Source organism: Paralichthys olivaceus, chromosome 8 (assembly GCF_024713975.1).
Source record: "Paralichthys olivaceus isolate ysfri-2021 chromosome 8, ASM2471397v2, whole genome shotgun sequence".
Taxonomy (NCBI): domain Eukaryota; kingdom Metazoa; phylum Chordata; class Actinopteri; order Pleuronectiformes; family Paralichthyidae; genus Paralichthys; species Paralichthys olivaceus.
This window is the reverse complement of record NC_091100.1, coordinates 7,620,747-7,632,962: the sequence shown is the minus strand read 5'-3', so window position 1 is coordinate 7,632,962 and position 12,216 is coordinate 7,620,747. Positions and strand designations below refer to the sequence as shown.

The 12,216-nt window shown below is 44.1% G+C and overlaps 1 protein-coding gene across 2 annotated transcripts; it reads left to right on the top strand.

Moving 5' to 3' along the window:
- The first annotated feature begins 5 nt into the window (after positions 1–5).
- On the top strand, positions 6–7,912 carry mmaa (metabolism of cobalamin associated A). Of its 2 annotated transcripts, none has more exons than XM_020101122.2 (7): positions 6–86; positions 546–942; positions 1,339–1,461; positions 1,670–1,840; positions 2,780–2,865; positions 4,096–4,245; positions 6,630–7,912. In XM_020101122.2, the coding sequence occupies exons 2-7, from the start codon at positions 567–569 to the stop codon at positions 6,918–6,920; spliced, it is 1,197 nt and encodes a 398-aa protein (XP_019956681.1). In that variant the 5' UTR covers positions 6–86; positions 546–566; the 3' UTR covers positions 6,921–7,912. The 2 variants fall into 2 exon arrangements, with proteins under 2 accessions (XP_019956681.1, XP_019956679.1); XM_020101120.2 differs by having other exon boundaries at positions 22–102.
- The last annotated feature ends 4,304 nt before the right edge of the window (positions 7,913–12,216 follow it).

The window sequence follows — 12,216 nt, the reverse complement described above, 5'->3', positions numbered from 1 at the left end:
TTGTCGGGGGCGGTGTTGTACGTCAGCGGAACCGGAAGAGTTGAGAATGAATGGGACACCCGCTGCAGTGGAGCAGCTGATACGAGGTCAGCGTGAATTCAGGTTTTGTGTCATTTGTTTGTTGTTTATCTCTTTGACAACATTTAAGTTTTCACTATGACTGTATTCATGTTTTCACTATGAGTCCATGTTGCGTCCACGTATCGTCAGACTGACGCTCAGTGGAAAATGTTTGTGTTCGTGTGGAAACAGACTCTAACTTTAGGTTAGCAAGGTGCTTTAAGAGTTTTAATAAACTAATGATCAGGTTTCACTTCCTGTCTTCACAGTTTCTCGATCATTTGAACTCATGATATTGAAGCTTGTCTTAAAAATAATAATGAAAAACTTTATGTAGCACATTTTCAAACAGTGACAAGCTGCTGCACAAGTTAGAATTAAAGGCAAACCAACACACAGCATCAGATAGTATTGGAACTAAATAAAAAATAAAATGATTATAATAGTCAGTATGATCGAAGCTCTCTCTCTGTTTCTCTTCCTAGAAGCCCCACAAGTTCCACAAAATGGAGCGGTCTGGCCTCCCCCTCCTTCGCCACATCTTGTCCTCCTCCACCAGGACGCGCTGCCTCCACCGAAGGGTCCTCGCAGCCTCCCACCAAAGCCCCGTCTCAGTTCACGGCTGCCAGCACCGCCGGCGTGTGAGCACAGTCCTCAGCCAGCACGTACAGGACCTGAGCGGCCCCGAGCAGAGACTGCTGACTAAACTATATGAAGGACTGATCGGAGGACAGCGGGCGTCTCTGGCCGAGTCCATCACTCTGGTGGAGACGAAGCATCCCAGGAAGAAAGAGCTGGCTCAGGTGCTGCTGCAGAGGGTGCTGGCCTACAGGACGGAGCAGGAGGTTCGAAATGGAGGGAAGCCGGTGGCCTTCAGAGTAGGTGTGTGTGTGGTTATGTTTTCTAAGAGACAGTTTTTCATTTTGATGAGACGCTGGTCAGTGGACTGACATACAGACGTCTTGTCTAGATAGTTATTAGTCCACAACAAAATGTATCTAAATAAAACATTCTGCCATTGAGGGACACATCTGCACACTTTTCACTTTTTCTCTTTTTGTTGAGCGATTGCTGGATATCAGGGATTTTGATGAAACATTTACTTGAAAGTGTCTCAAGTTTAGTGCTTATTAAGTTCGTCAACCAAGCCTTTCTGAACAGCCACGTAACACATGTTAGTCATATGTTTTGGAAAACAAAACATTGTCTTTTCAGTTTTAGTTAAACTAGTTTTGACCACAGGCCTCTGCTCCATGTTTCTCTGTACCGATGTCTCAGGTCTGTCGGGTCCTCCTGGAGCAGGGAAGTCTTCCTTCATCGAGGTTGTGGGGAAGATGTTGACAGAACGTGGACGTAAAGTGTCAGTGCTGGCTGTGGACCCGTCCTCCTGCACAACAGGAGGTATCATCTGAGACACACATCAGGAACATATGATACAGAAGTTGACCCAACAGTTGTTGGGATAATGGTTTATTTATATTTCAATAATTTTGCTGTTGACTTTGTTGTTTATGTTTGTATGAATTATTCTGGGACGCCACATGCTCACGTTAAACTGCATCATTCTTAATATTTATGCTACAAACTGAATCAGTGCCTCTTGTTGCAGGGTCTCTGATGGGTGATAAGACTCGTATGACTGAACTGTCCAGAGACATGAACGCCTTCATCAGACCGTCACCGACCTCTGGAACACTGGGTGGAGTCACCAGAACAACCAATGAGGCCATCGTTCTCTGTGAGGGAGCAGGATATGACATCGTCCTGGTAGAGACTGTAGGTAAGACACTGGGTTTTACGTCTCAAAGTCAAGTAAAGCTGAAAATTAAATGTTAAAAAAAAACATGTTTAATAAAGATTACGTAACTAATGACAACCTTGTATCTGATTCTTCCAGTCAAAATCATGTACCTATTTTAATGATGACCTATTTTTACCAAATTTATGTTTTTGTTGATCCTCCTGCCCAATATATTAAACGTGTATTTTCAGCTTTATCAAATGAGAATGGCAACTGGGCAGAGTGACACAGGATGTCAGTGGAGTAGGTGCTCTACCACTGTGGCCCAGGATGCATTTGTGTTTACTCTGCTGGATCTCAATGCACTTAGACCCGTCCCCTTGTGTTTGAAACCACAGAGGCGCATGTTAAAGTCAGGTCTGACCTAAAAGGTTCAGTTCCAGTGTCAACATGATCCAACCACATTCAGTGTGTCAAGTTTTCTCTCCTGCCTTCAATCTGTTGCAGAGTAAAGTGGGAAACCGTTTTAAAATCAGCACACATGAGTGAAGTGAAGTATTTAATGTAAGTGTGGGATTTGCTGCAGCTCTCACTTCTCAGTTTGTTCAATCTTGGTGCCACAGAGACAGTTTGGTCGTTACTAAGTGTTGAGGTCTGACACCGGCTCCTCATCATCAGACACCTTTGTTGTGTCCCCAGAGGCAAGAATTTATTCACTGTGAAGTCTGTAAAAGCTCATGATTATTCAAAAGCATTTCTGAACAAGTTCTAACAAGAAGTAAACTTATTGAACTAGTTTGACGTTTCTCTTGTTCACACACGTGGAAACCGACCTGAGTTTTGAATCGATACCCTGGCTGGTGTTGCTGCCCCACATTGTTGTGCAGTCATTGATCCACTCTCTTGTGTGATTTTCTGTCTATTTTGTCGTGATGCTGATCTGCTCCGACAGTTAAAATGTCCTGTCTGTGTTTCCAGGTGTGGGTCAGTCGGAGTTTGCGGTGGCCGACATGGTTGACATGTTTGTGCTGCTGATTCCACCAGCAGGGGGCGACGAACTCCAGGTCAGTGAACAACATCCACAGCTGCGAGTTCATCGTCTGTTTCAGATCATGAAGCAAAATAAGTTTTCTGTGGTTTGGGCTGAATAAAGTTCAATGTTTTTGAAGTTTTAGCAGCGACATCACTCGTCACAGTTTTGTTAAAGGTTATTCCGTCCTATTATTTGTCATTTAATGCACATATCTGCTGTATGTTTGAGCATTGATCACGTGACTATAACATTAGAGAAGTAGATTATACACACATACATTTATGTTTCAGTCTTTTTGTTTTTTATACCACGGAAATTCATGATAAATATGATTAATTACAAGTAAAAGAATAATTGTGTGAATATTTAAGGTCACAGATGATCTAATCTACATTTTTAATCACCTCGCTGCATAAATACATTTTTAAATTGAAGTTATTAAGAAGAAACTGGTCACTGTTCCCATGTTTAATGTAAAGATAAATATGTTGACAACAACTATATGCTAATCAATGTATTAATTAGTTCAATTAATTGCTCAATTAGCCTCAGCCATTAGGATTAATATTATGGTGATTATGTTCATTAAGCTCCTCAAGTGGCATTAGTTTCAATTAGTGTAATTATATCTTACATGAAACCAAAAATAATGTTATGCAGATGTTAAGTAGGATATTTCACACATCCTGCACAAGATTGAAATTATGTGACACAGACATTCAGTTGCATTGAGGTGACGTGTCAGTGAAATATTGCCATCTCCTCTAGTCTTCACTCGGAAACCACAACAAGTGGAAACATCAGTGAGGGTTGAACAGAGAGAAACACGACGACATCTTATTGGCTTCTTGTGCTAATGTTGCAGCAATAACACAAACAAACAAACAGAACTCCATCCATCACTCTGTGCAGAGATCCCTCAGTGGTTGAGGTACCCGGACATCAGATTTATTATTTATTAAAGCTGCTTTCAGACATGCACTGAACTCCGGATAATCTCCTGAAAATAAGAGGGGCTCTATGTGAGAATGCAAACCAGAGTCAGAGGCTCCAGACATTACGTGTAAACAGAAACACATGATTTCTGCAGAATTTATACGTCCTGCCTCTTGGGTGTTCTACCCAGTTGCCACACCTTATCTGAACACTCCGAATATTTTCCTGTTGTTGTGAATAGAAGAAAAACACCTGGTGCTTTGTACATATGTACATATGCTGACTGTTGATTACTTCCCTCGCTGATGTCAGAATCTCTTTCCAGGGCATCAAGAGGGGCATCATCGAGAGGGCCGACTTGGTTGTGGTGACAAAGTCGGACGGAGACCTGGTGGTGCCGGCGAGGAGGATCCAGACAGAATACACCAGCGCTCTCAAGCTGCTCAGGAGACAGTCCAGATCCTGGAATCCAAAGGTGTGTGTGTAAGAGAATGGTGTGTGTGTGTGTGTGTGTGTGTGTGTGTGTGTGTGTGTGTGTGTGTGTGTGTGTGTGTGTGTGTGTGTGTGTGTGTGTGTGTGTGTGTGTGTGTGTGTGTGTGTGTGTGTGTGTGTCTGTGTGTGTGTGTCTGTGTGTGTAAGAGAATGGTGTGTGTTAACTGACAGTGTAGTGAGGGAGGGAGCCAACAACAGAATGATGAGGCCTAAAAAAAAAAGATAACTGGCAAGTGTTCAACACTGAACCCACTGTGCAGCCACAGCTGCCGTGTGAACCCAACAAGCCGTCCCACTGAGAGGTCAGCTGACCCGAGAGAAGCGGGGGGGGGTGTTGATGGTGATGATGTCATAGCATCATGGCTTCAGTGCTGCAGTGTCTCCCTCCTCCCTGCATGTCCCAGCTCACCTGCTCACCCACCAGCCCGGCCGCGTCCCATTGTTTTCCCAGCCCGATGCAGCATCTGCCCCCTGAGCAAGCTGTTCGTTCTGTTCGTTCTGTTCGTTCCTTACCCCCACCTTTCCTCACACCCACCCCTGACTCCCTGTGCTCTGAATGCTCAGCTGCTGTGTCATGACTTTTGCTCATTTTAAACCTGCACACTCATATAAAAGCTGAAATGCTGCTCTCTCCACCTCTGTCGCTATTTACTCTTTCCTTCCTACCCCTTGATTTAGTCTCTTTGTCTTTGCATCTTAAACAGTTTGTCTTTTGCTGTCGATGTCACTCTGCATGAAAACGTGTTGGATAATATCTTAAAAAACTACTAATGATTAGGACTGCAACTAAAATTTCATATTAATAATAACTTGCTGAACATGGTCTCATTTGATACACTTATTATTAGATTTATAAAGTGTCTGAAAACTGAGGAAAAAACCTCCAGTTCCATCGCACCATCAAGTTAACCTTGTTTTAAAGTAGCAGTGACTAATTCACAGGTCAAAAGTTTACCAGTCACAGAAAATGATGCAACGTGTGAGCAGTTGTGAAATGTTTTCTGTGACTCAGAAGGAGCTAAGACTCAATTTTGTCTTGATTCAAATCAGATCTGAAGACTTTGTCATAATCCTCAACAATGTTTGCTCTTCTTTAATCTCTTTTTTTATTCGTGTCATCTTCTCTAACTAAAACAAACTTGTAGCTCTGGCTTTGTGAAGTCTTGTATTAATTAACTTGTTGCTGTGACTTGCTTCTTATTTTGGTTTTACTGTAGAGACTACTGGTTTTGAACAGAGTCTGTAGGGAGTTTACAAAGTGTTTAGAAAAACAGCAAGGCTCTAGCAAAGTGTCGGAGTCAATGCTTTTAGAGCTCGATCTCCGTCTTGGAAGTCCCCCAATGTGTAGTACCAGGTACTTTGTCCAGATTACATAAAACATCTATTCTATAAGAATATCTATCTATGTCAGCAGTTTTATTGGGACTATATATTTGACAGAAAACAAGGTCTATGGAGAATTTAGAAAACGGGAACATTGCTTCTGAAAAAAAAAAAAAATTCTGATGCACCACAAAGAAAATTCCCTTCACTTCAACAGAAATCTCATGACGCATATTTTCAATCCACAACAAATACAACCAAAACTATGGGCATGACTAGATAATAGTAGGTTTATTTTTTGATTCAACCCAGTACAGAAGATAAATGGTGAACACAGAATTTTGTTAATCTTCTGCTCTTCCATCAGTCTCAGATCCAGTTCTTGTAAAATGATTAACTTGATGATGTAAGTAGAAGATTCATAATTGGCTTTTGATCCCAGACCTCTGATATTTACCAGCCTGTCACTTCTGACTTTTCAAATTGCCAGTTAATGTCAAATTATCTCCTGATGATTCATGTAATTTCATTACACTTAACCAGTCTGAAGATTGTAGAGAATCTGTGAGTTTTGTTTGACATTAACACTAAAGTGTGGCTCTCCCTCCTCCAGGCTCATTTGTTTATATTCTCTAGTGTGTGATTAGTTAATACAAGGGTCATTTTTACAGAAGTGGGTCCTTCTATGATTGCTGTGACTTTTTGTGTGTTCCTGTTGAGTCTGAGGAAACACACTTCTGTGTAATAACTTTTATTGTTAAACTTTAATACATTTTAACAGCACTTTTATAAACAAATTTACACTTTTGACAAAAAATATTATTTTTTTAACAAAAACACTAACAACTGTTTTGCATAGTATTTCTTGTGTTAGTTGTGTTTATATGCAACATATTGTTGAAAATAAGATAGAAAGGTGGGTTGCTGTTTCTTTGGTGACGTCCTCAGGCTGAGCAGTGTAAGCGTCAGAGTTACAGCCTGGTTGTTGGAAAAGGAGACGATTTAATGCATCCAACACCCTTCCTCCCCCAACCCCCTCCTCAGGTGGTGCGCGCCTCCTCTTACACCGGTGAGGGCATCCCGGAGCTGTGGGCCAAGATAGAGTCTTACAGGGACGCCATGTTAGCCAGCGGTGAGCTGCAGGGCCGAAGGAGGGCCCAGCAGAAGGTTTGGATGTGGAGTCTGATCCAGGAGAGCGTCCTCTGCCATTTCCGAAATCACCCCAGTGTCGGGGAGGCTCTGCCCCACCTTGAGGAGAGGGTCACCAAAGGAGCCATCTCTCCAGGCCTGGCTGCTGACCTGCTCCTGAAAGCCTTCTCCTCATCATCTTCATAGTTAACACTGGGACTGGATGGACGTCATGGTTCACCAGGGTCACACAGTGCCAAAAAAACCCACCAGGACTGAATAAGAATATGTGAACTTGACCCTATGGTTTGCACAAAAAGAAGCAGCCTTGCTCTTTCTACTCTTAATTTTAAATTTAAAATACCTGAGGCAGAAGTCACCCGTTCCACCGACTCACCTTAATCCAAATCAGCAGAGGCCGGGCTGAACAGACACTTTTCCTGCCTCACCTTCAGCTTCAAGACATTTGGAGATCGGAGAGAAACATTAAAAATTGCATATGTGAGAGACAATTTAAAGTCTGCTTGGACAAGAACACTACAACCTTCAAGAAGATGTTGAATAAAGAACTAAATAAGTAGGAACATGAGGAGGATTGCAGAGGCCACGTTTTTACACTTGGAAAACAATACACAATACTGATCACTTGTAAGAACAGTGTCTTCCGAGGGAGAAGCTGTGCCGTGATAAATACTGTCATGAGGGAATGATCTGTGATCAGTTATTGACACACTTGCCCACAGATTGCTTATTGTTTTGATGAGAGCACAAGGTTCAGAACACTGGGATCTGTACAATCACATCTGTCTCTTGTTGTGGAAACGGTTCTAATAATGAACAAGATGTTTTCTTATTCACTATGTTTGGAGTAGTGGAGTGGAATTATATATTAAAGAGTGATGTGAATCTTACATAAGTGAATAAGATTGTATCCAAGCTCAGATTTCTTTCTCATGTTTTTTCTTGATATGAAAAAGAAGGGACTGAATAATATTAGTATTTTATGGTCCTGCGATTTGTCCGAGGTGTAAACACGTTGTCTGTGCTCTGGAGCAGAAGTGTCGGTGCTTTGTTTCCCCTGAATGAATCTGCTCCTCACTTACTTCTAATTCAGGCAGGACACACTTTCATTTTTCAGAATTTCCTTCATAAAGCACTGCTCAACTCCACCAGAGAATAAAAGAGAAGTCACATACCCATACCCATTCGGCTCCTTTATTAGTTTTATGGCTGCTTTATTCAGGCTAAAGTGATAGACCTTGGTGTCTGTAGCATTGGCTTGTATCATCTAACAGGTATTTTCCACACATATTCAAAGTAACAAGTCATTAATGTGAGGATCAATACGTCTGTTTCGATGTTTTACTTTTCTAAGAGATTTCTACAACCTAAGTGGTCTTCTGAAGTTTGCTTTGCTTGATTTGCAGATATTTAATTTAGATTAAAAACTAGAATAGGTCTCCTTTTCATCAAAGAAAATTCTGAGAGATCACAGAAAAAATTGTGTTTAAAATCTTAAAAGTTAACGGGCTCTTCCTTGGGTGTTGTGAGCCAACATTTAAGAAGTGAAGATTATGAAAAATGCTTCACATGATGAGAAGGAGCGGTTTCTGTTTGACTCGCCGCTTTAATCCCACAGTTTAATTCATACACACGCTGAAAAGAAAAGTTCTCGGAAAACTTCACAAGTTTCTGCTCGATTAAAATGAAGTGAAGCGGCCGGGTACAATATCTGAAAAAATACTTTCAACTAAACAATTTAATGTCTTAATATATATCATCAGCATCTGCAGACTATTTTGAGCCATTTTATGAAGTGTAGAATATAGAGTTAGAAAAATTTAGATTGGATGTTGTAAAGGAATAAAACTCATTATGAAATATACACATTCTTCATTTAGCTTTTACTTTCTTCAGCCACTAGAGGTCTCCCTAATTCCACTCAGCCCTGGCTTCATTATCCTAATGACTGGGCCCTCAGTGCCAATCAGTCTCCCCCTCCATACCTCCCCGCCCCGCCTCCTGCCCTCCATCCATTCTTCATTGAGGTTGCCCAGGGTGCCAGGTCACTTGGAGGTGAGGACATCAGTGGCTGCCTCACTCCTGGAGCACAGGCTGTACTGTAGTGCTCTTCGCCCTCGGTGCCAAACCCCGCTCGCCTAATTCTCAGTCGTCGCTGGAAAGCACAAAGGAGTGAGTCTACAGTACGGGAGGGTTGAGTGTGTGACTGTACGGCTTTCACCCTCAACCCTCTCTCTTAAAAAGAGCCAATATTTCAAGCTAGGGGGAAAAAATGAATGTGAATTTAATACTAATCCACGTTTATCCTCACTCTGTCTGCTTTGGAAAAACTGAGCCTGAGCTCCCCAACCGCTGGACGGGCTCCCAGGTCGCTGCTCGTTTACTCCCGCCTGCGAACAAGAGGAAGAATGCCCCTTGAATGCAGATGGATTCATTAGGTCTGAGTAACACCCTTCTCCTCCATCATGCTGACACAAACGCATACACACTGTAACTGCCCGGGCTTTGTAGACTGGAACAGTGAGTTCTGCAGCTCTGGACGCTCTCCCCCTACACACACACAGACACGCATATACACACATGCATATACACACATGCATATACATACACACAGTCGTCTCCAGTGTAAACAACACCATGCGGTTTTCACTAAGGAAGATTAACTCAAATGCTGCTGGATCGTGTTCGGCCATTTTAGCCCAAACACAGAGCCCATCCACATGTGTTTGGCATTTCGCTGGATCTCTCGAATGTAAGCAGAGGACAGAGACTGGCTCTTTGATGAGGTTTATTTCATGTTTAATGGAGGAGCTTACATTGACAGTCTTTCTTTGTGTCAGCAGCAGTCAGAATGCTTTCCTGGCTCAGGACAAAGAGAAACCGGTGCCCTCACGCTGATGTAATTGCCGTCCCAAGAAACTCAGCCCCCCCCCCCACTTCAAACCCTCAGAAGTCAACGCTGAGCGCTGAACAATGGGGCTGCTATAAAAGTCAGTAAACAAAACAGACGTATCAGGGCACAGGCAGACGTCCAGGCTCTGCTTCTCGTTCTGTCTGGGTTGGAGTTTGGTTGTTTTCTGGTCAGATCAGAGCGCGAGGGAAGGCTGACACGGAGGGAAATGTCAGACGGGCCCTCCCACCAGGCGGGTGAGGGGGCTTTGTGTGTACTGCATGTGTTGCAGTGTGACAACCGGTCATGGGCTGCTGATCCACAAAGCCTCACCCCCCCGTCCCTGTTTGCTCTGCTCCTCACATACCAACACACTCACATACATGAACACGACTCCTGCTCCTCTTACACATGTTGTACGTACATACAAACCCATCCATCCCCTGCCACACACACACACACACACACACACACACACACACACACACACACACACACACACACACACACACACCCTGCCTTGTTGCCCACACAGCCGCTCCGCCTCGGCTGGCTGCACTGCTGTCTCTCTGTAGTGACAGATGAGTGTGTGAGAAGCATTTCCTCCAGGCTCACTTTCAAGACGGCTGCAAAACGATACAAGGAGCCACACACTAATGGGGTTGGAGAGCGGCAGCTAAGAGTGTGTGTCTGTGTGTGGATGCTGGATGTAACACCCCACTCATTATGCTGCTCTGATGGGTCACTGTGCAGCCTCTCTATAAGAAGACCCTTATGGCGACATGTCTTATTATATCAACTGCTGAGATGGATGTTAATACCGGGCTGCAGTGTGCATGCTGTGTGCTCTCTCGCCTGTCGAGTGATGAGTCGTGGCTGGTATTCAACGTGCGTCTCATGGCATGGGTTAATTCTATTTAACCTGGTGAAGTCTGCTCGATGGTACGGTCAGGACGCCCCAGGAGACCAGTATGTACCTCTGTGTTATTACCCACCTGAGGAGACTCGCTCTCCCACACATGCACACACCACTGTTTGCTATGTGTAATTTACTGGGCAGCCTGTGGGCCAGGCCTCCATCTGCAGGAAAGTGCGAATAGAGCCTTGGCGCCAGTAATTGGACTTTAGAACTGATTGGGGAACTTGATTGACCTCCAGTAATGGATTTGAGTGAATAATTATTTGTAGTTATGGTTGGAAGATGATATCAGGGAGAGAGAGACCAATCCCACCAGTGTGACTCACCCCTGCCGCCAGAGCAGAGCGCTGCCAGCACTCAATTAATGAAATCCAGCTGCTCAGACTCCCCACGTGTAGTGGCTGATCAAAAAAACACACAGGGGTCTGGTCAGAAAAAGGGTTATCTTCATCCAACCTTTCCCTTTTGCACAACTGGCAGCCTGTGGCCCATCACAATAGTGATTATAAAATCTTCTCCACTCCAGGTACAAGACATTAAGGTTGATAATGTCTCCATTATTTTTTAACTGCCTGTGGCACTGCTCGGCACAGCCCACGGCAGCCATGTTAATGAGACCTCTCAAGATGGCAGGCAGCGCCTCCTCAGGACACAAAATGCAATCACTCTTAATCCGGCACTTTAATTGCTGGCCAAGCCCGCCTAAGTGAATTCAGCTGTTCCATCTCTGCAGGCGAGCGGCTGCACCTCGAGAACGCTCCAGCATTATACTGGCTGAGATAAACTTGACTTCAAAACAAAGGGGAGATGTTGTGAGGCGGTGTGTGCTGTTAAAACTGAGGCGTCATTTCTCTGGTTTGAGGTTGTCTGACAGATGCTGAGGGGAAACACGAGCCAGATTTCCTCTTCTCTTCCTCCACTGCCTTTATGCATAATTCTGAGCTCTCTTCAGAGACTTAATATGCAGAGAGATCAGCAGCCACCTTCCTCACTTTGCTCTCTTTTATCTTCCTCTCTTTGCTCCTTGATTGACCCACTTGCTCCCACATCATTATCTTCACCGCTCTCTTCAATTTCTCTTTCCTCTCTTCTTCTCACTCTCCTGCTTTCATCCTCCCACCAGTCCTCCCGTCATATGTCCCTGTCCCCCTCCCCTCTCCCTCCGTGTGACCCCTCATTGCCCTGTTGCCAGTCTCTATTATTTCTTGCTGCCCAGTGGCCTGGTCAAGCTGGTGCTCTGGGGCTCCAGGCAGCCCGAGTTATGACAGGTAACACTGGGCCACACACTCTCTGTGGTAACATGTGGAGGTCAGCTTGTCATACCTGTCCACAGCTCCACTGTGCACACACGTGCGTGCGCACACACAAATGCCAGGATTTGCAGTATATGGATAACTGCCAGGAAGCCCCCACCATAACCTCGGATTCAGAAAAATTGAGTGATGAGGAGCAGTGGAGTAGAACCACACCTTCCTCCATTCTGCTCCTTTGTGCTCACAAAACAATGTATTTTTTCTAAAGGTCTTTCACGATGTGTTGCCTCTGAAGCCTTGGCAACCAGTAGAAATGCTGTAGCTGTTCCTGTTTAGCACCGAGAAGCAGGATTTAAGTGGATAGTGGCTGTTAACTACAGCTAGTCCCCTCTCTCTCCTGGCATGGCCTGCTCCCTGTGT

Coding starts and splice junctions, on each gene's coding strand:
- mmaa (XM_020101122.2), top strand. CDS start 567: ATGGAGCGGTCTGGCCTCCCCCTCCTTCGCCACATCTTGTCCTCCTCC. Junction 1,462..1,669: donor GTCCTCCTGCACAACAGGAG/GTATCATCTGAG, acceptor CTCTTGTTGCAG/GGTCTCTGATGGGTGATAAG. Junction 1,841..2,779: donor CGTCCTGGTAGAGACTGTAG/GTAAGACACTGG, acceptor CTGTGTTTCCAG/GTGTGGGTCAGTCGGAGTTT.